The sequence below is a fragment of the Panthera pardus genome, unplaced genomic scaffold, assembly GCF_024362965.1.
Source record: "Panthera pardus isolate Hobbes unplaced genomic scaffold, ASM2436296v1 HiC_scaffold_17, whole genome shotgun sequence".
Taxonomy (NCBI): domain Eukaryota; kingdom Metazoa; phylum Chordata; class Mammalia; order Carnivora; family Felidae; genus Panthera; species Panthera pardus.
Window position 1 is genome coordinate 92510824 of NW_026526732.1, and position 26189 is coordinate 92537012.

Sequence of the window (26189 nt, forward strand, 5' to 3'; positions counted from 1 at the left end):
CTCTCTCTTTGCCCCTCCCCTGTACGAGCTCTGTCTCTCTCTCTCTCAAAAATGAACAAATGTTAAAAAAAAAATTTTTAAAGAAAACAGTATTACACTCAAAGACATACATCTGCTCTATTCTCTAAAATTCAAAGTCCATGAGGTCTGTTTTTTTTTGGTTTTTTGTTTGTTTTTTTTACTGCTTGAATGTTTAACTCATCCAGACTACCAGTCTTACACCATGTGCACCCACTATATACTTGCTAAATGAAAGAATTCTTTCTTTTTCTTTTTTGGACAACTTATATTCTCTAAATTATAATGGTTAAATAGATGAGAAGATCAGAATCAAATATTATGTATATCTCTATAGGAAATTATCTGGACTTATATATTCATTAAAACCCATTTGTTTAAAATCAATTCATTTGCATTTTCTTTGTTGCAGACATTTTACTAAGGATGACATGTGCTTTTCTCTTATATTGTTTTAAATAGATAATATCCAATTGCTTCATCTTTGGCATTTGATGGTTTATATGTTTAATGGATTTAAGGGAACTCAGGGCTCATAACATTTGTTATGGCTAAATATGTTTTATCATGTGTATATTTTGTGAGTTACACATATTGATTTTCAATGTTATGATGGACACAAATATACTCTGTAGTCTATTGAATAATTTAATCTCTAAGATATTCAGAAGAGCACTTTTTCTTGGCAATTTAAATGTGACTGAATATTCCTCGTAATGTATTAATGCTTTTCATATACAAGAAGAGTTTTATTATATAGGAATAAGATATAGGAATTCATCTGCTTCTGTTTTATTCAGTGTTAGGCTTTAACCTATATTCACTACCTTTAATCACTCTAGTCAAGGATTTATGCCATGAAATTGCTGTAACCAATCATGTGACTGATAATACTCAACGAATGCCTAGAGTACAGCTTTTTTCAAGGTTATTTAAAAAGTCATTTTGAAGCACGTTCAAACAAGAGTGAATGTTATTTCCTAGAACTTAATATTGGGGGCATTTTTTAAAAGCCATGTACGTATACTGCTTACATAGAATCACCAGAATTAAAGTAATAATTTTCATCAAAACCTATGATTTTCAACTGGTAGGCAACTCAGATTAAATAAAGCAAAATGGATATTTAATGTAAGATAATTTACATGAAATTACCTAGAATTTCTTACATTAAAGAACAAGCCAACAAACATCATTTTGCAAACCTGAAGAGCAGGAGGAGTAACAATGCACTATGAGTGAGTTCATTGAATCTGGGGCCAGATGTCCGGGACAGAGCATGGCTCCCCTACTGACATAATCAACCTGTGCCACAATTACCTCATCTAAAAAAGTGGGGATAATTGCAGTACCCACTCATAGATTCTTTGTGAGGAGTTAACATACATAAATCACTTAAAATAGTACCTAGTGTGTTTTAAGTTCTAAGTGATTGTTATTATTATAAATATTACCTAAATCATGTCTCAGGTGTTACCTTACATTGACTTTATGTACCTCATTACTGATACAAAACTCCCTACACATACAAAGACTAGAAATATTTTCATTGCACTCTTAGCTTTATCCTTTATGTATTTACTCTGAGTAGAAGCTTACAGAAACTACAGATTTACATTTATGACTATTTTTCCAAAATAAACTTAATTTTATAAAATATGATGAAAAAATAAGACCATCTGGGAAGCTAAAGTTGTTTACATTAAAGAAGAGGGTTGTAGCCATGTGACCTAAGAGGCTCTGAGTCTTAACTAGTATTGTGCTATTCTTCAAACTTTTGACCTTACCAACTATTTTGCACTTGAGATTGTTTTTAATGGGCAAATATGTGCCATAGTTTAATCTGAAATTTGAATTTAAATGTTTTGTCACAGGAGAAAAATTCTTGAAAATTTTAGTCCTGTCAGTGCCAATAAGATATATGATTGGGAAAATGGCTAGGCAAGGATCCAGAATGAATTTTTAGAATGTGTTCCTTGATAAATATTTGCTGTTCTACTTAAAAGCAAAAGATTTTGTATTATTTTAAGCGACCTCCCCAATAATATTCAATGATGTGTCCCAAGTTTGCCTGTTCTTCATTAAACTGAGAGTCAGCATCTTGAAGTTTGTACACGGGATGAAAATATACAGTACTAAAAATGTAATTTTGCAAACAAGCAACTTCCTTTTATATTTTATCTCAACATACCATTGAAGGTACTACTGCTGCTGCAGATATAAAATAAGCTTGACTATTAAAGGTACTGTCATTGTCGATATAAGGTTGTTGGTTATTCCCAGGTTAAATGTCAACTTCTTTTGTGTTCAATAATCTGTGTTTTGTAGGGTTTCTCCTTTTGGGATTTTTTTTTCCACTTCAGTGTGACATCTCGTTTAAAGGTGGTTTATGTAATATCATGGCTTAGAGGAAATTGTTTCATTTGTGTGTTGTACCTGAGTTTTCTCTGGCTTCTATTGAAGTTTCTCATAGTGCTTGATCTGTTTGCCCTTTTCTGCCATTGTACCACCCTCTGCTGAGAGACCAAGATTGATGTAAATTGTGGTCCATTCGCTTTCCTTGTTCATTGTAAGATCATTCTCTCATTCTCTCAAGCTCACCTCACCACCCTGCACTTCAGGGATTCCCTTTAGCTTTCACTGCTGCTAAATTTACCATGGCTATCAAGATCAGTGGTTCAGCCCTTCAGACCTTTGCTAAAAAATCATTTCACCCATGCCTACAGAAAGCCACATACCAGGGTCATAATGGACTACAATGAACAATTACTGCCAACAGATTGGATAACTTAGAAATGGATAAATTTCTAGAAACACATAACCTACCAAGACTGCATCATAAAGAAATAGAACATTGAATAAACCAATGAACAAAGAGAATGAACTAGTAATCAAAAACCTCCCACCAAAGGAAAGCCCAGGACTAGAGGCTTTCATGGTGAATTTTACTGAGGGTTGAAAGAAGAATCTTTCTCAAACTCTTCCAAAAAAAAAAAAAAAAAAAAAAAAGAAGGAAGCACTCCTAAACCTGTTTTAAAAGGCAAGTATTACCCTGATATGAATGTCAGATAAGGACACTACAAGAAAATAAAATTATAAGCAAATATCCCTGATCAGTTGAATTCTTAATTGTATATGGTATCTGTTCTTCCCTTAATCAATTAATTAATGAATTGACCTAATGGTGACCAACCAAAGTTTAACAGGAATAGCAGTTAATATATTAAAAAGATATTACCCTTTTATATTTCAGTAGCTTTATTGACATATAATTCATATATCATAAAATTCACAAGTTTATGCAATTCAGTAGATTTTAGCATATTCGCAGATTTGAGCAACCATCATTGCAACCTAAATTAAGAACAGTTCATCACCTTGGGGCACCTGGGTGGCTCAGTCAGTTAAGTGACTGACTTTGGCTCAGGTCATGATCTCACAGTTCATGGGTTCAAGCCCGCGTCGGGCTCTGTGATGACAGCTCAGAGGATGGAGCCTGCTTCAGAATCCGTGTCTCCCTTTCTCTCTGCCCCTCCCCTGCCCCTGCTTTCTCTCTCAAGAATAAATAAAACATTTAAAAAAAGAACATTACATCATATCTAAAAGAAACTCTACCCATTAGCAGTCACTCTTCATCTCTCTCCCCAACCCTAGGCAGCCACCAGTCTATTTTCTTCCTCTGCAGATTTGCCTATTCTGGACATTTAATATAAATGGAATGCGATGTGATCTTTTGTAGCTGGCTTCTTTCACGTAGCATAATTACCAATAACGTAGTATTTCTGACAGTAGTTTTGCTATCTTTAATATGTCTTATATCTTTTTTGTTCTTTTATCTTCAATTATTCTCTTTTTGTATAAAATAAGTATTTACTTTTTTTTAAATTGTTAAAATCTTCATTTATTTTTAAGAGAGAGACAGAGTGTGAGTGGGGGAGGGACAGAGAGAGAGGGAGACAGAATCCAAGGCAGGTTCCAGGCTCTGAGCTGTCAGCACAGAGCCCAATGCAGGGCTTGAACTCACAAACTGTGAGATCATGACCTCAACTGAAGTCGGATGCTTAACTGACTGAGCCTCCCAGGCGCCCCATAAAATAAATATTTTCTAGTGTATGTTTTTGATTCCTGTCTTCACAGTCTTAACCACACACTTTATTATGTGGATGACTGAAATGTTTTTGTAAAATGGATGGGACAAAAAAATAACAGGACAAAGGTACTTAAAGTGTGATGAGACTGGATTAAGACCTGATGTTTGTTTCTATTTCTTTAGCAACACAGGCGAAGAAGGGGCACCTTCATGGCTCAGGCTTCAGTTCGGGTCATGATCTCGTGGTTCCCCCCGCCTTGGGCTCTTGTGCTGACAGCTCAGAGCCTGGGGCCTGGTTTGGATTCTATGTCTCCTTCTCTCTCTGCCCCCTCCCCTGCTCGGACTCTGTCTCTCTCTCTCTCAAAAATAAATAAACGTTTTAAAAAATTATGAAAAAAAAAAGAAACACAGGTGAAGAAGAAAGCAAAGGTGGAGTTAAGAATAATTAGTTCATGTTTCTATGGGGGTCTGTAGCTCCATAAAGAATTTTATTATAAAAGAGTAAAATATACCTATTTGATAGACATTATTGTCAATGGATTTATCTTAATGTAAAATTTACAGTGTTTTAAAATAAATCTTAATGCAGAAATTATTGGGTTAAAAGAATTATATCACCCCTTTCTGCTTTGGTCTCACATTATCTTACATCTTTGCCATTTTTCCAGTTTGTATGCAATTGAGATAATCTAATACAACTTATTTTTTAATTTCCAAAATTGAAAATGATATAATAAAGAAAAGTAAATTTTCTTTTTTGTACCTATATATTTTTTTAAATAAAACTTAAGCTAAGATTGAAAAAAAGTTAAAAAAATTGTAATACATTAAAAAAACATTAAAAACATTAATATATTAAAATACATTAAAATGATACATATGTTTTTTTTTTTCTGGTGCTCAATCACACAAGGAATTATAACTACATGAGGAGATATGTTAGTAAGCTTAACCACAGTAATCATCTCAGTATGTATATCAAGTCATCATGTTGTACACCTTAAATATGCAGAGCTTCCTCAACTCACAACGGGCTTATGTTATGATAAACCTACTGTAAGTTGAAAATATCATAAGTAAAAAATGCATGTAATACACCTAAGCTAACGAACATCGTAGCTTAGCCAAAGATGCTTTAAAAGTAGTCAGAATAATTATTAATCTTTAGTTGGGCAAAATCACCCAAGGCAAGCTTATTTTATGATAAGGTTTTGAATATCTCCTGTAATTTACTAAATACTGTAATGAAAGTGAAAAATAGAATAGTTGTATGGGTACAGAATGGTTGCAAATATATCAATTGTTTATCCTCACCATCATTGGCTGACTGGGAGCTGAGGCTGGCTGCCAACGCTCAGCTTCACAGAAGTGTATCATACTGCATATTGCCACCCCCAGGAAAAGATAAAAATTCAAAATTTGAAGTGCAGTTCTACTGAATGCATATCACTTTGCACCACTGTAAAGTTGGAAAATCATAAATGAAGCCATAGTAAGTCAGGGACCATTTATATATGATATTTATTTAAGTTTTTTAAATTAGAAATTCTAAAATATAACCAATACTTGTAAAATACATCTATATCATTTTCCACTAATACATGAGGATTATGGGAAGATAAATGAGGAAATTTATGAGAATTATGAGAAAAAATGTGGTTGTTTCCATCGTTCTGTCTCGCTGCTCACTAACTTTGAGAATTAATCAAATCTTCAAAAAGTATACTTATACTTCAAAATATAATTGGGAGCTGTGATTCTGGGCATTTGGGAGACAGAAAGAGATAAGATGGAGATGGAGGAGAAAGAGAGAGGAAGAGAATATCTCCCCAGAAAAATCAGTGCCCAGATTTCATTAGTCTACATGAAATTTCTGATGGTAGATAATTACAGACCTCCCTGGTCATTCACAAGGCACAAAAAATATTTATTACCACCTTAATGTTCAGTAAAGACAGACAGTGTCCTATAGTTCTTCTGTTTAGTAAACATTGTTTCTCCTGTGCAATTTGGATAATAGACATATAATGGATTTTAAGAAAATATAAAGAGCACATCTTTAATATTTCAATGTATGCTTCATGAAGAACTACTCTCTTTACTTAATACATATCCCTATAACTCTCTGCAGAGACACGAGTTTACACTGTCCAGGTTGATCTTTTCAAGTCTTTGTTGCAGATTGTAAAAGTCGGAGGACTTGATTTCTCTTTCTTGTATTTTTGTAGTGGATGCCACCATGCCTTTATTACTGTCATTTATACCTCCTATATGACACCTCCTAACAGAAATGTAACCTAACCTAACCTGTTATTTACTATTTATAACATTTTTTATAAATATCTGAATTCTGCTATCACTGAAGAATTTTTAAGCATTTTTCTTTAAGTTTATCTAAATCGTCATAAAAAATTCAAACCACTAGACTAATATAGACTCATATTACGAGCATGTTTAGCATTTTCACATTTTCATAAACATCTACATCCACTCAAAGCTTCCAAAACAGTATTTTCCTTTGAGTTTAACAATATCATAGAGAACTTGATACTAAAAGTGATTCATACACTTGAAAGTAGCATACTAATTTGATTGATGCAAATTTCAATTAGAGGAAAAATAGTTCAGTTAAACATACATTTCTACCACCAGTACAACTTCAGTTGGAACATAAGCATTTGGGATTTTGTAAATTGATGACACAGTTGTAAAAGGAAACTAATGAAAATAGGTTTTTAATTTTTCCCACCAACTATGTATGCAAATAAAATGCATATTACCATGGCTTCTCCATTTTAAATTGTGTCAACAAAATACAGTTTTCAGCAAAATAAAACCTCAGGTAAAATATAAACATTATGCATGTATTTTTAAGTACAACTTGGAAATGCAATGTAATTCTTACTGTGAACAGGCTTAGTATACTTCATTACCACTTTTTAAGGAAGGATTTTAATGACCTCTTAATGCACATAGGTCCAAATCCTATGGACCGAAAAGCATTGTATGATCTTGTCCCAAACTGAGAGATATTATTTAAATGAATTTCATTTAACTCATCCCCACCTTTATAAGATATTAACATCATTTTTTGAAAATTCCAGTGTAGTTAACACACAGTGTTACATTAGTTTCAGATGTGCAATAGAGTGATTCAACAATTCTGTACATTACTCAGTGTTCATCATAAGTGTCCTTTTAATCCCCATCACCTATTTCACGCATCCTCCCCGACCACCTCCTTTTTGGTAACCATCAGTTTGTTTTCTATAGTTAAGTGTCTCTTTTTTGGTTTATCTCTTTTTGTCTTTGTTCATTTCTTTCATTTCTTAAATTCCACATATGAGTGAAATCATATGGTATTCGTCTTTCTCTGAGTGACCTGTTTCACTTAACATTATACTTTCTAAATCCATTCATATTGTTGCAAATGGCAAGATTTCATCTTTTTTATGTTTTATGGCTGAGTAGTAATATTCATATATATATATGTATATATATGTATATATATATACATATATATATATATTATAATCTGGGATTCTGGGATTGTGAGTAACTTGTTTATTTCTAATAAATTTTAACTTGATAAATGAGCAATGTCTTGCAATATGAGTAGTACGTGACATTGAGCGTCACATGATCACAACTGAGCCAATGGTTCTTTCTCTCTCTTGCTGCAGGATTGTGGGGATCATCTCCCATGCTCAGAAGCTCAGTCTCAGGCTGTGGTGTTTGGCAGAAATAGAACATAGGAAGGTGCCCAGAATTGACACTAGTGGATTTTTTGTCACTTCAAAGCACCTATGGATAGTCCTTTGCTTTTCCATATAAAAGAAAGCTTAGGAATGCTTTGCTTCATTCTAGGTCAGGCTGCCTGCAGATATAGACCCTTTCCTCTGCTACTGTATTGTCAGTTACATTAAATACAGTGTATGACAAGAGTTTATTAATACTGTACTGTAGTCAGCATCGGTGCAAATGTATACAATGGCCCCCATTAAGAAAAAGGATGAAAAGAAAGGCGATAAGAAGAAGATGATTATGGTGGAAGTTAAGAAGGAAATCATCGAGAGGTACTAACAAAGTATGGGAGTGGCCGAAATTGCAAGATTTGATAAGAAGTCTACATCTGCACCTCATCTGCAGAGGAGAAGGAGAAAAAGGCTGAGGAATTCCTTATTTCAAATGAGGTTAGGGAGATGTGTAAAATATGGAAAAGAGTGCAAACTTTTGTATAAATGCACCACCCGAATAAGGCTGTAGCAGTGCAAGTGATGAATGTGTTTAGTGACAACACAATGTCCCATTTCCACAAAATCCTCAAAAGGAGGCAAAAGCAAGTGTCATTGGATAGGTTCTTTGTTAAAGTTGCATGAATAGAAAAAAGATTCCATTGAGCCAATAGATAGCACTGATTCCTGTAGTGTTTTGTATTCTTTGTGTACCTATTGGTAGTGAAATTACTAGATCATGGTAATTGTATTTTTAATTTTAGAGGAATATCTAAATTGTTTTCTACAGTGGCTGCACCAGTTTGCATTTTCACCAACAGTGCACAAGGATTCCTTTTTCTCCACATCCTTGCCAACCTTGTTTCTTGTGGGGTTTTTTGTTTGTTTGTTTGTTTTTGTTCTGTTTTGTTTTTTTTTACTCATTCTGAGAGGTGTGGAGTGTTTTCTCATTATGGTTTTGATTTACATTTACCTCATGATTAGTGATATTGAGCATCTTTTCATGTGTCTCTTGGCCATCTGTATGTCTTCTTTGGAGAAACATCTGTTTATGTCTTTGGTCCATGTTTTAATTGGATTATTTGTTTTGGTTGTTGAGTTGTATAAGTTCTTTATATATTTTGGATACTAACCTTTTATCAGATATGTCATTAGCAAATATCTCCTCCTATTCTGTAGGTTGTCTTTTAGTTTTGTTAATTGTTTCCTTTGCTGTGCAGAAGTTTTTTATTTTGAGGTAGTCCTAATAGTTTATATTTGCTTTTGTTTCCCTTGCCTCAGAAGACATATCTAGAAAAATGTTGCTACAGTTGATGTCAGAGAAATTACTGCCTGCACTTTCTCATAGGATTTTTATGGTTTCAAGTCTCACATTTAGGTCTTCAGTACATTTTGTGTGTATTTTTCTGTATGGTATAAGAAAGTGGTCCAGCCTCATTCTTTTGCATGTAGCTGTCCAGTTTTCCCAACATCATTTGTCAAAGAGACTGTCTTTTAACATTGGATATTCTTTCTTTATTTGTCAAAAATTATTTGACTATATAATTTTGGGTTTATTTCTGGGTTTTCTATTCTGTTTCCTGGATCTATGTGTTTATTTTAGTGCCAGGACCATACTGTTTTGCTTACTTTAGTTTTGTAGTATATCTTGAAATCTGGAATTGTGATACCTCCAGTTTTATTCTTCTTCAAGATTTCTTGGGCTATTTGGTTTTTTTTTTCTGGTTCCATACAAATTTTTGTATTATTTGTTGTAGTTCTGTGAAAAATGCCATTGGTATTTGGATATGGACCACATTAAATGTGTAGATTGCTTTGGGTAGTACAGACATTTTAGCAATATTTGTTCTCCCAGCCCAAGAGCATGTGATATCTTTCATTTTTATGTGTTTCAACTTCAATTTCTTTCATCAATGTTTTATAGTTTTCAGAATACATCTCTTTCCTTGATTAAGTTTATTTGTAGGAATTTTATAATTTCTGCTGTCCTTGTAAATGAGATTGTTTTCTTAATTTCCTCTCCCTTCCAGGTAATCGGAATGCCTTTCACTTCTTTTAAAGTCACACCTTATTTTGTCAGAGCTTCCCAAGATAATCTCTCTTTTCATTGACTCAAAGTCATCTGATCAGGTGACTTTAATTATTTCCACAAATCCTTTCTGCAGTATAATGTAATATAATCATGGGAGTGATATTTTATTACATTCTCAAATCTCACCCATACTCAAAAGGAGAGGATTCTACAGGTCATGTACCCTGGGGGTGGGGATTATGGAGGGCATATTAGAATTCCTCCTGCTATTGTGATTCTTTAACATGAGAAATTGACCACATTTACCACTTATTGTACTGCATTGATTTACTTGCTTATATGAGCCTTCATTGTTTATAACCCCAACTTCTACCTCATTGTTCATCACCTAGTAGGGGTTCGTTAAGTATTTATATAGTGAATTAATAATATACAAATCATAGTATTCACGGTGCAGTATTCAAGGTACAGTGAACATAGTATTCAAGGTACAGTGAACCCCTGAGTATTCTGTAAAAGAGAATATCATGAGTGATTTCTCAAATATGAGTATAAATTACTGTTCAGCAATCTAATGGATTATATGTATGCAACTATTTATGAAAGAGACAAGCTAAATTAACTTCTCATGAGCAAAGCAAAACACCTATTCTCACAATTAAATATTTAGAAGTAGGTAATTAGAAAGAAGGGTATGCATGAGAACTTTTTGTTAAGGATAATTCATTGTTTTATGTGTTTCTGGTGAATGTTGTTCAATGTCATTTCTCTTATTTTGCAAAGAAAATACTTTCATTATGATAAAATAGTATCTAGGAATGCACCATTTGCAATATACTTCAATTTCTTAATGTTTTAAGGAGAAGGAACAGGTCTTGTTCCTATTTGAATTCTCCACACTATACGATAGCTCTTGAAAAAATAAAACCACTTAATAGATGTTTTAATTTAAGGAACTACTTATTTTTATGCTCTTTGGAAGTAGTTTTTATTTTTACTTCTTTCACTGTATTTGGAACTTGAAGCATTGTGTGTTCAATTTAGTACAGTTTCCTTTGCTCTTATTTTATGGGCACTAACTATATTAAGTCTTTCACTATTATACATTGCTGATATCTTCAGCAGTTGCTAGGGTTGTCTTACCTTTTTTCTTGTTATCAAGAAAAAAAGTTGGGAGAACCATAGGCATCCTGAGGTTTTAGAATTTCTCCAACTACCACTGTAGTTCAAAAACTTTGAAAGCTTTCTCTCTTATCCCAGTTCATTTTATCATCCCTTCATCCCTATAGTTGTGAAGTTACTAAGAAAATCTGAGCAGTTAAAGGACTTATGGTTGCTGGATATGTTCTTCTCTCAGGTATTCAGCAAGGCACTTTTAGAAGCCTTAGAAGTATACATATATCCTACATGTTTGGTGAATGAATGCTATTATTTAAAAACTTGCCAAATAGTTAATATACAAATATTTTTACTATGTCTGGAAAACTGACACCTGAATAATGATTTTGCTTTGTTGAACAACTTAGTGCTGTTTATGCTTCACTTTTTGAATTACCTTGGGTCAGCCATCTTACTTATATCTCCAAATACTTCTGTATATTTTACCCAATGACAATTGCTTTATGTAGATACACTCTCTGAGTAAAATTTAAAACTTAGTTTCAGGGCTGAGGTGTTACTCAAGATTAAAGCCTTATCAAAATGTTCTTTTTTCATTGTTTACTTATTTTGAGTATAGCAACAAATCTATCAAGAAAAGCTTATAGTGATAGCAACCTCCAGGGTACAAAAAACAAAACAAAACAAACCACAGGGAGCATCAAATCATCAATAATGTACTTTTTTAATTGCAATGTCTTCAGAGAACATTGTTGAACAAGAGGTATGAAGTATGAAGAAACAAAATGGGGTTTTAAAAAATGCTGTCACTTAACATTGCTGCCTGCTGGTACTTTGTTAGATGAAGCATAGAAATCATAAATAACATTTCTTTCTTAAATTGTAATGTAGAGAGAGAGAGAGAATCACAATGATAATATCGAAGAGAATTATGAATCTTTGCCTAGAGACTAAGTTGAATGCATTTATGCAGACAAATGCCAAGCAACTGACAGCAGTCAGGGGGATTTGTTCATTAAGTAAACACTGACACTCTGATTCTTTCCTTTTAGGTTCTTCTTGTGATTTGGAGCCTTGTGAGGCTAGTAATCCTTGTGAGAATGGAGCTGCGTGTGGAGAGACAATGAATCTGGAAATGTCTCCTCTTGGGTACCAGTGTCCATGTGGGAAAGGCTTTGCAGGTCCACACTGTGAGATCAATGTCAATGAGTGCAGTTCCAGCCCTTGCCTGCATGGTTATTGCTATGACAGTGAGTTCACTCAGCCGCAGCAATTCCTGTAGAGTAGTCCAACTTAGAATCTGACATAGTAATGAAATAACTCAGTATGCAACCTTGATTATTTACTGACTTTATCCTGCCCTGAATATCAAAGCCAACCCCATTATTTTCACAAAACACCCCCACATCTGATGAATCATTTATATTTTTATAAGTCATAATGGTAGCAAATGAGAAAATGTAATGAGATGTGGCTTCTATGTTCTAATGTTAGAATTAGCCTTTCTTTCCTTTATTTTTAATGGTAGGTTTTTAAGAGTGTTTGTTTGTAGGTAGGGGAAGCACTATTTTCAGTGACTTAAAACAAATCATTATTTTATCCCGTCTATTACACACACACACACACACACACACACACACATACACACACACACACATTTCCTCCCACCAGAATATGTATTCCTTTAAATTTACAGAGGAAAAAGAAGATGATAGGAAGAACAGGAAAAATCAGAGGTATGAAGGGGAGAAAGAAAAAAAAATATTGGGTATTATAACATGGATTTTGGGGCACCTGGGGTGGCTCAGTCAGTTAAGCAGCTGTTGATTTCAGCTCAGGTCATGATCCCAGTGTTTGTGAGTTTGAACCCCGAATCAGGCTCTGTGCTGACAGCAGTGAACCTAATTTGGGTCCTCTGTCTTCCTCTTTCTGTACGCCCCCTCCCTTTCTCTCAAAAATAAATAAACATAACATTTTTCAAAACATAGATTTAGCCATGGAAGAACCTGCCTAAGATGGATAATTTTTATGGAGACACAGGCAAAATGGCACAAAATAGCTCTGTGAAATGGATGTGGCTAAGGGGCATTAAGAGGAAAGAAAGAGCTAGAAGGATGTTGACAAAAAGCTGTCCATCTTATTTTGTTTTATTTTATCTCTTTAAAATATATTTTTATGTGATCCCTCAGTAAATGGATAATGTAATCAAGGAAAAAACACATTTTAATAGAAAGTCATTTTATTTTGAAATGGTATAATTAACTGAATTATGAATTAATTTTCTTTAAAGTAATGCTTTGCAAATGTATGACATGAAGGAATATAACTCACTTTTTTTCAAATTAAGTGAGGCAGCCCAAGTTTAAAACAACAGGTAGTAGTGGGGCCCTTGCAAACTGGAATATCTATGTAGATATTAATGTAGAATTAACTCTTCTAACACGTATGGAAGCTAAGCAAGATACATTTTGGGGCTGTGGGCCACCTATTTGCTACTCCTGATTTGAACCGACGTTACCATCATTTTTCTCTTTTCTTTTTTTTTCTTCTTTCAGATTTTGTCACTTTAAAAATTGTATTTTTAAGAATACAAAAAATACAGGGGCACCTGGGTTGCTCAGTCAGTTGGGCGTCTGACTTCGGCTCAGGTCATGATCTCACAGCTTGTGAGTTCAAGCCCCGCGTGGGACTCTGTGTTGACAGCTCAGAGCCTGGAGCCTGCTTCCGATTCTGTGTCTCCCTCTCTCTCTGCCCCTCCCCCACTCACACTCTGTCTTTCTGTCTCTCTCTCTCTCAAAAATAAATAAACATTAAAATTTTTTTAAAGAATATAAAAAATTGTATTTTCAAATTACCTTGAAATAAATCACTATTATCATATTTCTGACCTCAGGCCCATAAGTATTTGGGGATGCTGGGAATGACTTTTCAATTTTTGATGTTCACTACAAAATAAGGAAGGGGCAGGATGGTATGCCTCAGAGAGTGGTTAGCAACATTTTTAGATCTAGGTAGCCCTAGGATAATGGTTATATATGGTTATATATGGGGCAGTTCTGATATATTCTGAGTGACCTATATTTATAATATTCATATGATTTTTGTAAGTTGTGGTGAGCATCAGCTATTGTATGGAAGTGTTGAATCACACTGTTGTGCACCTGCAACTAATATCACACTCTATCTTAACTATATGGAATTTAAAAACTTAAAAAAATAATAATAATAAAAAATAAAAAAGGTCTAAAATATTTTAAATCATAATTCCTTATACAATAACAAAATATACTTTCAAATATGCTACTTATAATACAGTGCTACCTATTAAAATTTTGGAGGTCATATATAACATATTATGGAAAATGTAAACTTTGGATACCTGATATATTAATCTGTTTCATAATAGAATGATCCATAGTATAATTTGAGATTTAACTACCAGAGAACCAAAACATTTATTAAAAATTAGATCATACATGTTAAAAGCTATCAGCTTAATTCTAAGACATTATATTCTTAACATTTTCTCAAAAATAAAATAATTTGGTAAGCCAAAATTCCTGATTCAGTATTTATTACATGACTGTATGTGAGAAATAATTATTAAAATGTAAATATGCAATTTTACCTTTCAAACGTGTTTATTCACCATATTGGCAATACATTATTAAAATATCTCTGAATTTTCACCATGAAGTTTTGTCATATCGAAGCTTTGATTCAGTACAACTAATATATGATGTTTGGTGTATATTTAAATATTTTTAAGTATAAAAATACATCCAGAATCATACAGGGCTTATCTGATGAAAATTTCAATTCAAATCAAGAGTGTGGAATAGTTATAAAGAAGAACTAATAAAAACAGTGACTGTATTTTCTGGTAAAAACAATAAAACCAAACCAGGTAATATTCTTAAAAAGCATTTCCTAATAAAATGTTGATAAGTTACCACATAGCCCATAGTTAACAAATTAGATGTGGGGGAAAAAAACATTTTTTGTTTCTTTGGTTTAAATTTTAAATAATTATGTATGTACGTTTGTTTATTTATTTCCCCTGTAGTATCCAATTGAATTCCCTAAGCTCTCATGTGCTTCTTTTCTTAGCTTCTTAGCCCAGAATAGTCAACATTCAGAAAGCGTATTTCTTGATAATAAAAGCAAACTTTATTTCCTAACACTAATCTCTTTCAGACAGATTTGCTAATTTAAATGTCTCTATTGTTGTTGTTTTTCTTTTAAAATAATTCATCAATCTGCATAGAGAATATTTCTATCTACACAGAAAGTTAGTTTGACTCTGTTTTTTTGTCACTTGCCAATTTGCATCAGTATCCAGACTTGAATTTATAATCATTAACACTTTTAAATACCATTATGATTGATGATACTTTATAATGTCTTAATTACATATAACATTTAATTTTAATTTGTTAACATATATAATGCCATCTATAATATATAAGGAAGCATAACTGATCTCATCATTCTCATTAATTTATTTACAACTCTACTTGTATATTTATTAATTATTTTGATTCAGTGAGATGTTAAAAATTAGAATGCTATGTTACATGAAAAAAGTAAAATAAAATCCTCTCCAGAGGGCTGCCATTCTTGTGTCTCCCTTGTCTCTTCTTGACAGCTGTGGACTGATTTTCTTTAAAGGCCCAGGTACAAGTGCTGTACAAAAGCATGGCTGCAGAAGTCTAGAAACCAGCTAACTACCACACAATGTCTTGAAAATGCTGTTGCCACCCAGGACCTCAACACTTAATGAAAGCAATAGCAGATACATGCACAGAGGCAGAGTGGCAGTGTAGATTACACACTAAGTGTCAGGAATAATGAAGAACCCAGGGACTGACTAAAAGCAGCCATAAATCCTTGCCTGCTCTATCTGCAATTCATACTGTCACCACTTCCTTGAGATGCTTCTGAGACCGTCCTTTTTCTATCATTAATGATAAAATAGAGGACGGATTCTGATTATTACTTTTAAAAGATCATGATGAAATGTGAAAGCTCTTTTTAACTAAGGCTTAAGTGGTTGAATATCAACTTTCAGACATACCCACTTTAATGTAACTTGTCACACACAAACACACACACACACACACACACACACACACACACACACAAACTTTAACGACCAGTTAACTTCTTGTGTATTAAACCTAAAACAGTCCAGAAAAAGTTAATTGATGCAAAAGTAGCCTATTTATCATAGGTATTGTTTACTGATGAGACAGAGAGACAGAGAGAAGGGAGAAGAAGAAGAAGAAGAAGAAGAAGAAGACGACGACAACGACGATGACGACGAAAGCGGAGGAGGAGAAGGAGAAGGGGAGAAGGAGGAGGAGGAGGAGGAGGAAGAGGAGGAGGAGAAGGAAGAAAGAAGAAGAAAATTGGATATTTTCATTGTTGCTTTGTGAACTTATCAAATGTTTATTGTGATGGTTCTAATTTCAAATTAAAGTTTTAAGCTAAATAGAACTGAGCAAAATAGTTATTTAGAAAATATTGTAGAGAGCTGTGAATTCACATTTTCTTTGGTTAAAAGTGAAATGTATTTAGTTTAATACAACATTCTTTAGAATGGTTAGCATTACCCATACCATTATTAAAGACATATTATTTTCTCTTCTCTCTTGTTCTCAGTGGTTAATGGCTTCTCCTGCTTATGCAAACCGGGTTTTGCTGGCCTGAGATGTGAACAGGACATTGATGACTGCATCTTGAATGCCTGTGAGCACAATTCTACCTGCAAAGATCTGCATCTCGTTAGTATCCATGAATATTATTAATGTACCTTAATGTGGGCAGCATAAATTAACCCATACAAATATATTTAGCATTTGTCTATATGTCATGTTGAGATATACATATATATGTATACATATATATGCTGATTAAGATTAGAAAAAAGAAATTCAAGCAATATTATTTTAACTTAATAGTAATAAAAAGGTGTTCTATTCACTCCTATGTATAGTTGATGTAAATATTATAAAGCAACAGTTTCATTCTTTGGATTTACAATTCTTAGTAATACTGAATTTCTGTTAAATTTCAGAATTATTCTAAAAATGATGTTAGTCTTATATGTACCTACTTTTATATAATTCAAGGTATTTTATATATTTCATTGACATTTATAATCTTAAATTTGATATTGCTTTCTATCTTGTGTTGTATACTTCCGTCAACTCCTTCATTCATCTGTGTTGGTGCTGTCCCTTCAGTACATATCCATTTGTCATCACCTTTGTCATAAGCATGTGCCATTCTGCCTTAAACGGACTGTGACACAGTTGGCAAATCAATGGGATCCCTTCAGGCTTCTCATTTATCAGAAAGCCTGACATAAAAAATATCTACTCAAGGTGGCTTCACTGACTGGCTTCAGAAAATAAATGACATACAACACAGGTTAATGCTTCAATACTAGTACAGGCTTATAGTTTATCCTTTAGCAACAAAGCTGATTTTCACAAAGGACTACCATAGTTGAAGTTAGAAGAAAATGCTTTGAAAGACAGACTCATTTTCATTGATGTATTTTGACTATCAGTGTACTGACATTGTTTGTTTTTACAATGAAAAGATAATTTGTGGCAAGTGGTTTCTTTCCCATAAGGAAGGCAGGCATCCAAATGGAGAATTATAATTAATGTTTAGATGGCCATGACCAGAAACGGATGGTGTACCAGATACCTAGATACCATTTAAGTATATATTAAGTATATGGCCCTGTTGCTTTGTCTTTGTTCCTATCAGATGCTTTGTCTTAGTCATAGTAATTCCATCCCACTTTGGGGGAATCCTGAAACAGTGGGCCCTGTGACTCTATGCTGGTCTCTAAGATAAGAGTGGCATTCTGTCTGAGAAAAGGCTTCCTTACCTGTGTATAGGATGTTAAGTAAGAGGTAGGTGTGACCTCTTCTAGCCCTCTAACATCTAGATTTTTTTTTAATGTTTATTTATATATTTATTTTGAGAAAGAAAGTATGTGCAAACAGGGGAGGGGCAGAGAGAAAGGGAGAGAGAGAATCCCAAGCAGGTCAATGTTCAGCTCAGAGCCCCACGTGGGTCTCGATCTCACGACCATGAGATCATCACCTGAGCTGAAATCAAGATTTGGATGCTTAAACAACTGAGCCACCCAGGCACCCCATAACATCTAGATTTTATACTTGTAATTACTGTTGCCCTTTTGAGAGCCCATGGAAGAGAATAGGGTGCTCCCAAATGATGAGTGACCATGAAGGTGGCAGAGCTGAAAGACATAAGAAACCTGGTGCTTGATCAGTTGTTGAACTCCTGACTGAAATCCCTTGGATTTAATAATGTGAGATCACTTATGGATTATTTTTTAATATGGCTTGAGTCAGAGTTTGTTTGTTTGTTTGTTTGTTTGTTTTTTACTTGCAGGTAAGTCATTTAATTTCCATAGCAGTTAAACTTTATTTTAGGCTAGGATTTAAGCAATAACTTCAGCAATAATAGAAGTTTATTCTAGTAGAAAGAACTTCATACCCATAACTATGAGACTCCAGTTCTAGACCTGACTTTGCCACAGCTTATCTGTCTGATACTAAGCCAATCATTTGACAGAGGGACTGCAGCTTTAGAAACTATCATATCAAAGAATAGAACTTCCAAGTACAGTATTTCTCTCATTCATTTTATAAATTGCCAGTTAGTAGCTATTCAAACTAACTCTAGATTTGTATTAGTTTAAAGTCTTAATACCTACTTCCAGAAATTGTTATAATCAGAATAAAGAAAAATAAGAATTTTTAAAAAGTGGGACTCACAGAAACAGTGAGTAGAATGGTTAACAGCAGCTGGCGGTTGGGGGAAAAAGGGAGACACTGGTCAAAGGGCATAAGCCATCAGTTTTAAAAAGATCTGATATACAGCATGATAACTATAGTTAATACTGTATGGCGTACTTGATCTGCTAAGAGAGTATATATAAAGCATACTCACCAACACCACCACGCGCGCACACACACACACACACACACACAAGGTGACTATGTGGCATGAAGGATGTGTTAATTAACCTTACTGTAGTAAGCATTTCACAATGTGTACATATATTATGTCATTAGGTGTCAAGGACACTGTTCTCAGGCAGAATATTCCAATGCTCAGAGGTTATCTTCCAGGACCCAGTTAAAAGGTCAGTCTTTCCTTTGAGTTCAAGTCTGCCAAGTTAACTATTACACCAATATTATATTAAATATTGGATTTTTGTGTAGGATAAATACTATATAATTAAAAAGTAATACATTATATATTATAATAATAAACAGGAAAAAAAAGCAGAAAGAGCTAAAAACTCATAATTTTTAAATAAAGCCTGGCTAAAAAAATATAATAATAATTGAAATAAAGCAAGGTCCAGGGGCACCCCAACTCAATTTCAGCTCAGGTTGTGATCTCATAGTTGTGGGACGGAATCCCCTATGTGGGGCTTGGTGCTAGGCGTGGAGCCTGCTTGGGCTTCTCTCTCTTCCTCTTCCTGTGTCCCTCCCCTGCTCAGGCTCTTCTTGTTCTCTCTCTCTCTTTCTCAATCAATCAAAAAAAAAAAAAGAAGAAGAAAAAAAAAGTCCAATTTGAGATTCATATTTGCTATCTTTCACCAACATATTGGAAAAAGACAAACCATGAAATGCTGAAGGCTTTGGAGTGTAAAAGAAAAAGAAAGCCATGGAGGGTGATGTTTCTGTAAAATATTTAATAATTATGATAAATAGAAAGATGACTTTATTCAACCTATAAGGCACTTACATTTGGCTGTAAGAGTCATCAGCCTGTTTTTGTTTGTTTGTTTGTTTGTTTTTGTTTTGTTTTGTTTTTTTTATGAGCAGACCTTTCCAAACCCACCCAGGCAATGCCACTGACATTAGGCTTGCTTCTTCTTTGAATTTGGTATGGGTGTAGCTTTAAATTAGCATTTTTACATTTGGAGCATTTCTTTACGATTATATGTAGCATCATGACTATGAGTTTAGAAAAAAAACAGAAAAATCAGAAGACTTTGAAACCAGGATGAGAAGTATTTTGCAACAATGAGCCAGTTTTTTCTTTCCCTTCTTTATGGTTCAGTAAACCTAAAAAATCAATGAGAGAAAAAAGAAAACACTTGAATGCTCAACACATAATAAGACACAAATGTTAAGAATGGGTAGAATAGGATTTATTTTCTCATGTAACTTTCTTAGTTATATTTGAGAATAAGTATTTCTTTGTGGTTATTTAAATATGTATGATCAAATTATTCAAGTATTTTCCCCTCTCATTTTACTTTCATTTTCCTCTGTATCTTAACATGAATAATGAATGCTTAATTTTGATTACAGTGAAGAAGCAAAACTAGTGCAGTAGAACAAACCTGGAAAGGACAAAGTTTTTATTCATATGCAACTATGTTAAAATTTACACATACTATATATGCTAGTATACTACAGATATACATTTTCTGCCAAACACTCCAGTGCAAAATCCAAACTGAATTTATGTGTTTTCTAGTGAAAAATAAAACTGCCTTTACCTTCACCACCATATGTTTGAAAAATCCACATTTGTCATTTGAAATTGCCCATCTCCTCCCTTTGGGATTGGAGAGTAAACACAGAGGATCATGAGGGAGTAACTTCTGCCCCTTAGTTCATCTTGGCTGCTACTGACATGCCCATTTTGTCATCCCCATGCTCCTTTCAAATATGAGTTAATCTAACAAATGATTCCAATCCTTTCATACCAGATTTGGCTCCCAGGACCTTCTCTGCATCCCTCAAGGGCATGGTGCTTAGCTAATTAGTAGTCAGGTCCCAGTTGTCCCTTAAACATATCCAATGGGAACCAGTAAAACCTCTGGTTCTGCTCTCTCTCTAGGATTACAAACCCTCCATCAGTGTGGAATCCGTCCAACTGTTCTCTGGCCAAATACAAAACCCTTTATTTCTTTCATGCCCTCCCTCTCCATAAAGATTTGCTTAATCTCACTTAATGGAGAGTAACAGAGACTCTGACTTAGTGTCAGAGCTTGGGAGCTCTAGAATTTTTCAAACACACCAAACTGCCTAATACTTCTTGATGGAGAATAAAAAATCATTTTTGTGGCCAAAGAAGAAAGTGACAATTTTATTCTCAATAACTTCTGTTATAAGGAAGATGAAAACATTTATCAGTTCTCAAATGTTTTAGCTCTTATGTTTAATCTCTACTATGGCTGTGTTGTATATTAGTATTGCTTTTAAGTTGTGGGTCCTGTAGAATGTTATCTGAAATAGTAAACCTCCACAAAACAGAATTTTTATTATTCATTTTTCAAAAGTGATTAGGTTAAATATCTTGTAAGTTTTGAGTAACAAAAGGCTAGAGAGAAGATTTGGAGATTGACAATGATATGGATTTGTTCTATGATTTACTACAAGTCACAACTTATTGGAACCATAAAATGAACTGACAGAATAGTCACTGTCCACTATATTTGGCACTATTTTATTAATTTAAGAACAATGTAGTTTTCCATTTTATTTACATGCCAGAATATACATAACAAGTACTTATTATTAGACTTTTTAGTTTGATTATCAGTTTCTTCAATAAAATCAAAGAGTTGTACACAATTGCTCTTAACCAAGGAGTTGCCTTTGAAAATACATATGCTTAAAATTCTGATTTAGTAGATGGATCCATCTGGTACCTGGATATCTTATAATTCTTTGTAATTCTGATGTGTACTTATATTTGAGAATCACTGGACTGGGTATCTAGATGGCATTTTCTAGCTCAAAACGTCTGTGATATCACAAGTGGAGCACAGAAGGTTTTTATTTCATTTGTACTGACACTCACAATTTAGCCCCTTAAAAAAGAAATAAACAATGGTTTGAAAAATCGAGAGATTTATCCTCTGAGTTTTTAGCAGCATATTTCATTGGATCTTTTATTTTGGATTCTTCCATCTGTTTTAGTGCTTTTGTTTTTAAGACAAAAAGAATAAATATAATTTTTTCATCCCAATCATTTTGTGAGGGAGATAATAATATATTGCTTTCTCTTCTTTTGTAATAACTTAGTGAAGTGACACTTTGTGTATTGACATTTGCTAATCAGAAAACCTATGCATGAAATTATAGTTTTTCATAGAGGGTGGGTATAATGGTTCAAATTGTATTTAAAGTATTAAAAATAATCAATGACTGATTAATTACAGTGATATCACAAAGGTTTATTTAAGTGTTTTGATCCACTTGATTAGTTACAACATCTTCAGTAGTGAATATTCAGCCAAAAGTTTAATCTAAATCTTGAGACATTAGCTAACAACCAAACACATTGATAAAAGAGGCATTGAAATGATGTAACACAAAATGAAGTCCTTTTGCCATGTCCATTCTAAATAACCTATTTTTGTTTATGTATAATCTGCTTATTTTTTATTACCCAAACCTCTACCTTTCATTATACAAATCCTTACTTTAAGAGTTTATTGAGAATAATTTAACATAACATTTATTATGATGGCTGTCAGCTTTCTATTGTTTCTATAATAGAGTAGATAACAAAATTGTTCTTCTTGTATAATCCAAGACTAATATAAAAATTTAGTTCACTTATTTGATGGCTTGTACAATTCTTTCAATATAGTCTCCTCAATAGTAAATTTTTATCACAGTGAATATGCTGTCTGAAGTACCCCATTTCTTCCCCTCTAATCTGTTTTGAATCTGTCATGGCCTTGAAATAGATAATCAAGTCTGTTAGGATTATATGCAAAGTAAAAGTAAACAGAACCTGAGAAAATATTTGTTGATCCACCTGAGTAAAGAGATACATGAGATTTAATAACTTTGGACTTGTAGAATCTATTTTGGAAGCTCAGACATATTTTCCCTTCTTCCTTATTCCTTATTCCAAGACTCATTATAGAGAAGTGAGATTTACAGATGGTTGAATTTTGAGGTTTAAGAAATCTATCAAGCAGAACTGCATTTCATAAATATTGTGTGAGAACATAACTGATCAGAGAGAGAAATTTTCCATTTTCAGACTCTCTAATAAAAAATGGACAGTTTCCAGAAATAGTCCAGGTAAAAAAATGATTTAGAACTGATCAAATAATGTTTGCATTGCCAATATTACCCAAAATGCATCAATAAGTGGGTTTATTTTGAAAGAATTATGAGACAGAGTAAGCTTCAACTTATTTCAATATGAACATTGTATTATACTTTTATATTATTGCTTGTTATCTTTACATAACTATAACTAAGACTCAACTATAGGCTTCACACTTTATATTGAGAATTTAGTGGATAGTTATAGTCCACAATAATTTCCTTTTTTCCCAAAAATCATCCTTTGCTATTTGGATGTATGCCATTTTTAATTAGTTAAATCTATATAAGACTATTTTTAAAACTATTTTGTCGTGTTTATATATTTTTTCTAAGAAGATAGTAAGAGAAACCCACACATACATACACACATGTGAACAAGTTGACTCAACCATTTATTATTAACTGGCAAGAACAATGGTCAGAGGATAGTAAGTCTTTTGTCCCCATCAGTAAAGAACTCCATTAGGTGCTAACCATGCCAGCATAACTCCCCATTCATCTGTGTGGAGTTCATTAGTGGTAGAAATTCCAAGAAATTTTGAATTGGAAATTGGATGTATATTTGTGGAAGCAAGCATATGTGCAAATGTGTATGCATACATGTGTGCACATACACAGAAACGAGAATATATTGTTGTGCTTTTGGCCTGCCCTCCTAGTTTAAACAGATTTCAAGAGCTTTCTGGAATCGAGCTCTGGAGCCCAGGTCAATTAATATTTGAACTTATCTTGGTTATAATATGTACATATTAATTACAGCTTGCAGATAAGTAGCCTCTTTCTGTAATTGATGAAAAACTTTGGTTTGAAATAATAGAGAGTGGCCTGTGGCATCATCTTGATTATAGTAGGGTTAAATTTTGCAGCATGCCTTTAAAACCAAAAGGCTGCATGTACAAAAGAGGATGGGATTTTGAGATTGATAGCTTTGCCTTCACTAGATGTGTTGCCTTGAACAAGTCACTTAACCTTTGTAAGCCTCAGTCAGTTCATTTAAATAATGGACATATTAATAGCAACTTTGTTATGGAGATACTAATAGCAGAGTTGTTATGGAGATTAAATGAGGTACTGTCACATATAAAGCACTTTACAAATGTGTACCATGTTTCATGATGATGACGATGATGGTAATGATTTAACTGTTGAGAGAGAGAGAGACAGAGAGGTGGGGAAGGAGGAGGAGGAAAGAAGTGAGAGAAATGAAGGGAGGGAAGGAGGAAGAAAGAAAGAGGAGAAAGAAAATAAAGGATAATGAATAAATGAATGAACGATTTGAATGGTGAGGTCTTTATATCTCCTTAACAATTTTTAGATTTTCTCATAGAGTGTGAAACCCATGGAGTTTGTACCCATGCCAAGGTCCCAGAGACTTGGCAGCTGCTGATAGTTTTTGTTTTCATGATCTCAGGCTATTGGGACTCTTGAGCCATCCTTTAGGGCTTGCTGTGAGATCGCTACATTTCTGGTGAAACACTCCGCATCTGATAGGCACAAAGCAAAACACCTTGTCCTGATCCCTCTCTCTTCAGACATCAGGCCTTTAATCTAGTTAGTGTCACTTACATCTTAGTCCCACAGCCTTCCAGGTCAGTTCCCTTGATTTAAGGTACCAGCCTTTGCTGCCCTCTCAGAGTAAGAAAATCTCCCTTCATCAAACTGCTGTGCTTAAAAGAGCGAAACCAAAAAAAAAAAAAAAAAAAAAAAAAAAGAACAAACTATCCTCTCTACTTAAAAATAATTGAAACAAAAACTCAAAAGAGACCAATGTGATTGACGTGAATATAAATGTGAATGATTATATGAACATATAGGCATAGATATTGGTCTGGAGTGTTATTACTGATCCTGTAACTTTTTTAAATATACAGTCAAGGAATAATGGCTTGTCAGAAAACATAGATACCACTTTTTTTTTTCCGTAGTGTGGTTTGCCTTTCCAGGACTTCTATTATAGTTCATTGGTATATCATAGAACATATATTTTACGAAGAAAAACATAGTGCTCATAGAAGTGAAGTAGTTTTCTCATGGTCACACAGTAATGCATAGCAGTTAGGGCAGGTCTGCAGATCACATGCTTCTCTCAAGATTTTCTTTGTGTCCTATACCATGCTGGACCTCTGAAAGTAACAGAGTTTGAGTGCAGTTGTCCATATGACTCACGCAACTAGGGAAGATGAGAATCCCAAAAGCAAGTCAGTATTTCAGAGACTCCTCAATAGACTCCAGCAGTCTCCTGTGCTGTTGCTAAAAATACATGCTTATTTTGGACTCACCTCCTGGGGATTCTGATTTAGCAAATTGGAAGTAAGGTCTGAGTTTTTAAAATACTCTGCAGAAGATTCACATGCAAAGCCATAATGCATAAATATTGGGCTATCCATGTCCTTTGAACTGCATGGAAAAGGGTATAGCCATGGCAATAGTTTATGTTTGTAAGCCTCTTTTTGGAGAACAGAGCACCCAGCTAATGCTAATCTGTACCAGAAGCCTAAAATGAGGAATGTCCTGAGAGGTTTTCAGAGGACAGGTCGATTCAGGAAATGGTACTATCAACAGGTAATAGGATGCAGCCATTGAGATTAAATTTTAAGTGTCAGCTTCTCATCTGCAGACTAACTGGGTCTGAGGAGGATTTAGAGCTAGAATTCTAAAAAGTGAATTTATGATTAAGATAGAGTTAGTATGCTAAACATTTCTTTCTCAAATGGGAACTTTTTATGGAAAAAATGCTATCTTCCGCTAGTTCTGATGCTCTATTTTAGAAGCCCTAGTCATCAAGGAAATGGCTATTAAAGGACATTGGTGTGGAAGGAGCAGACAAACCCATTAAGGGACATTGGTGAGGATTTATTTGAAAGGCTGTTGAACAGAATGGGGTCTTAGGGATTTTTTTTTCCAGAATATACAGTTTTTACTATACATAATGCTTGTTGGGTACTTGGCATTTGAAAGTGTGATGCCAACCGATTGCTACCCAGTGAGATTTTCCTCCAAGATTTGGGTGGGAGCTTAAGATAGGAATTTCATCCAAGATACACCATATC

The 26189-nt window shown here is 33.9% G+C and overlaps 1 protein-coding gene across 1 annotated transcript in view; it reads left to right on the plus strand.

Moving 5' to 3' along the window:
* LOC109248239 (protein eyes shut homolog) overlaps positions 1-26189 on the plus strand; it is a 301776-nt gene that overhangs the window by 77151 nt on the left and 198436 nt on the right. Inside the window, exons 2-3 of the mRNA XM_053905309.1 lie at positions 12046-12243; positions 16658-16779. Coding sequence (XP_053761284.1) covers positions 12117-12243; positions 16658-16779 — 249 coding nt within the window. The 5' untranslated portion in view covers positions 12046-12116. The remainder of the gene's footprint in view (positions 1-12045; positions 12244-16657; positions 16780-26189) is intronic.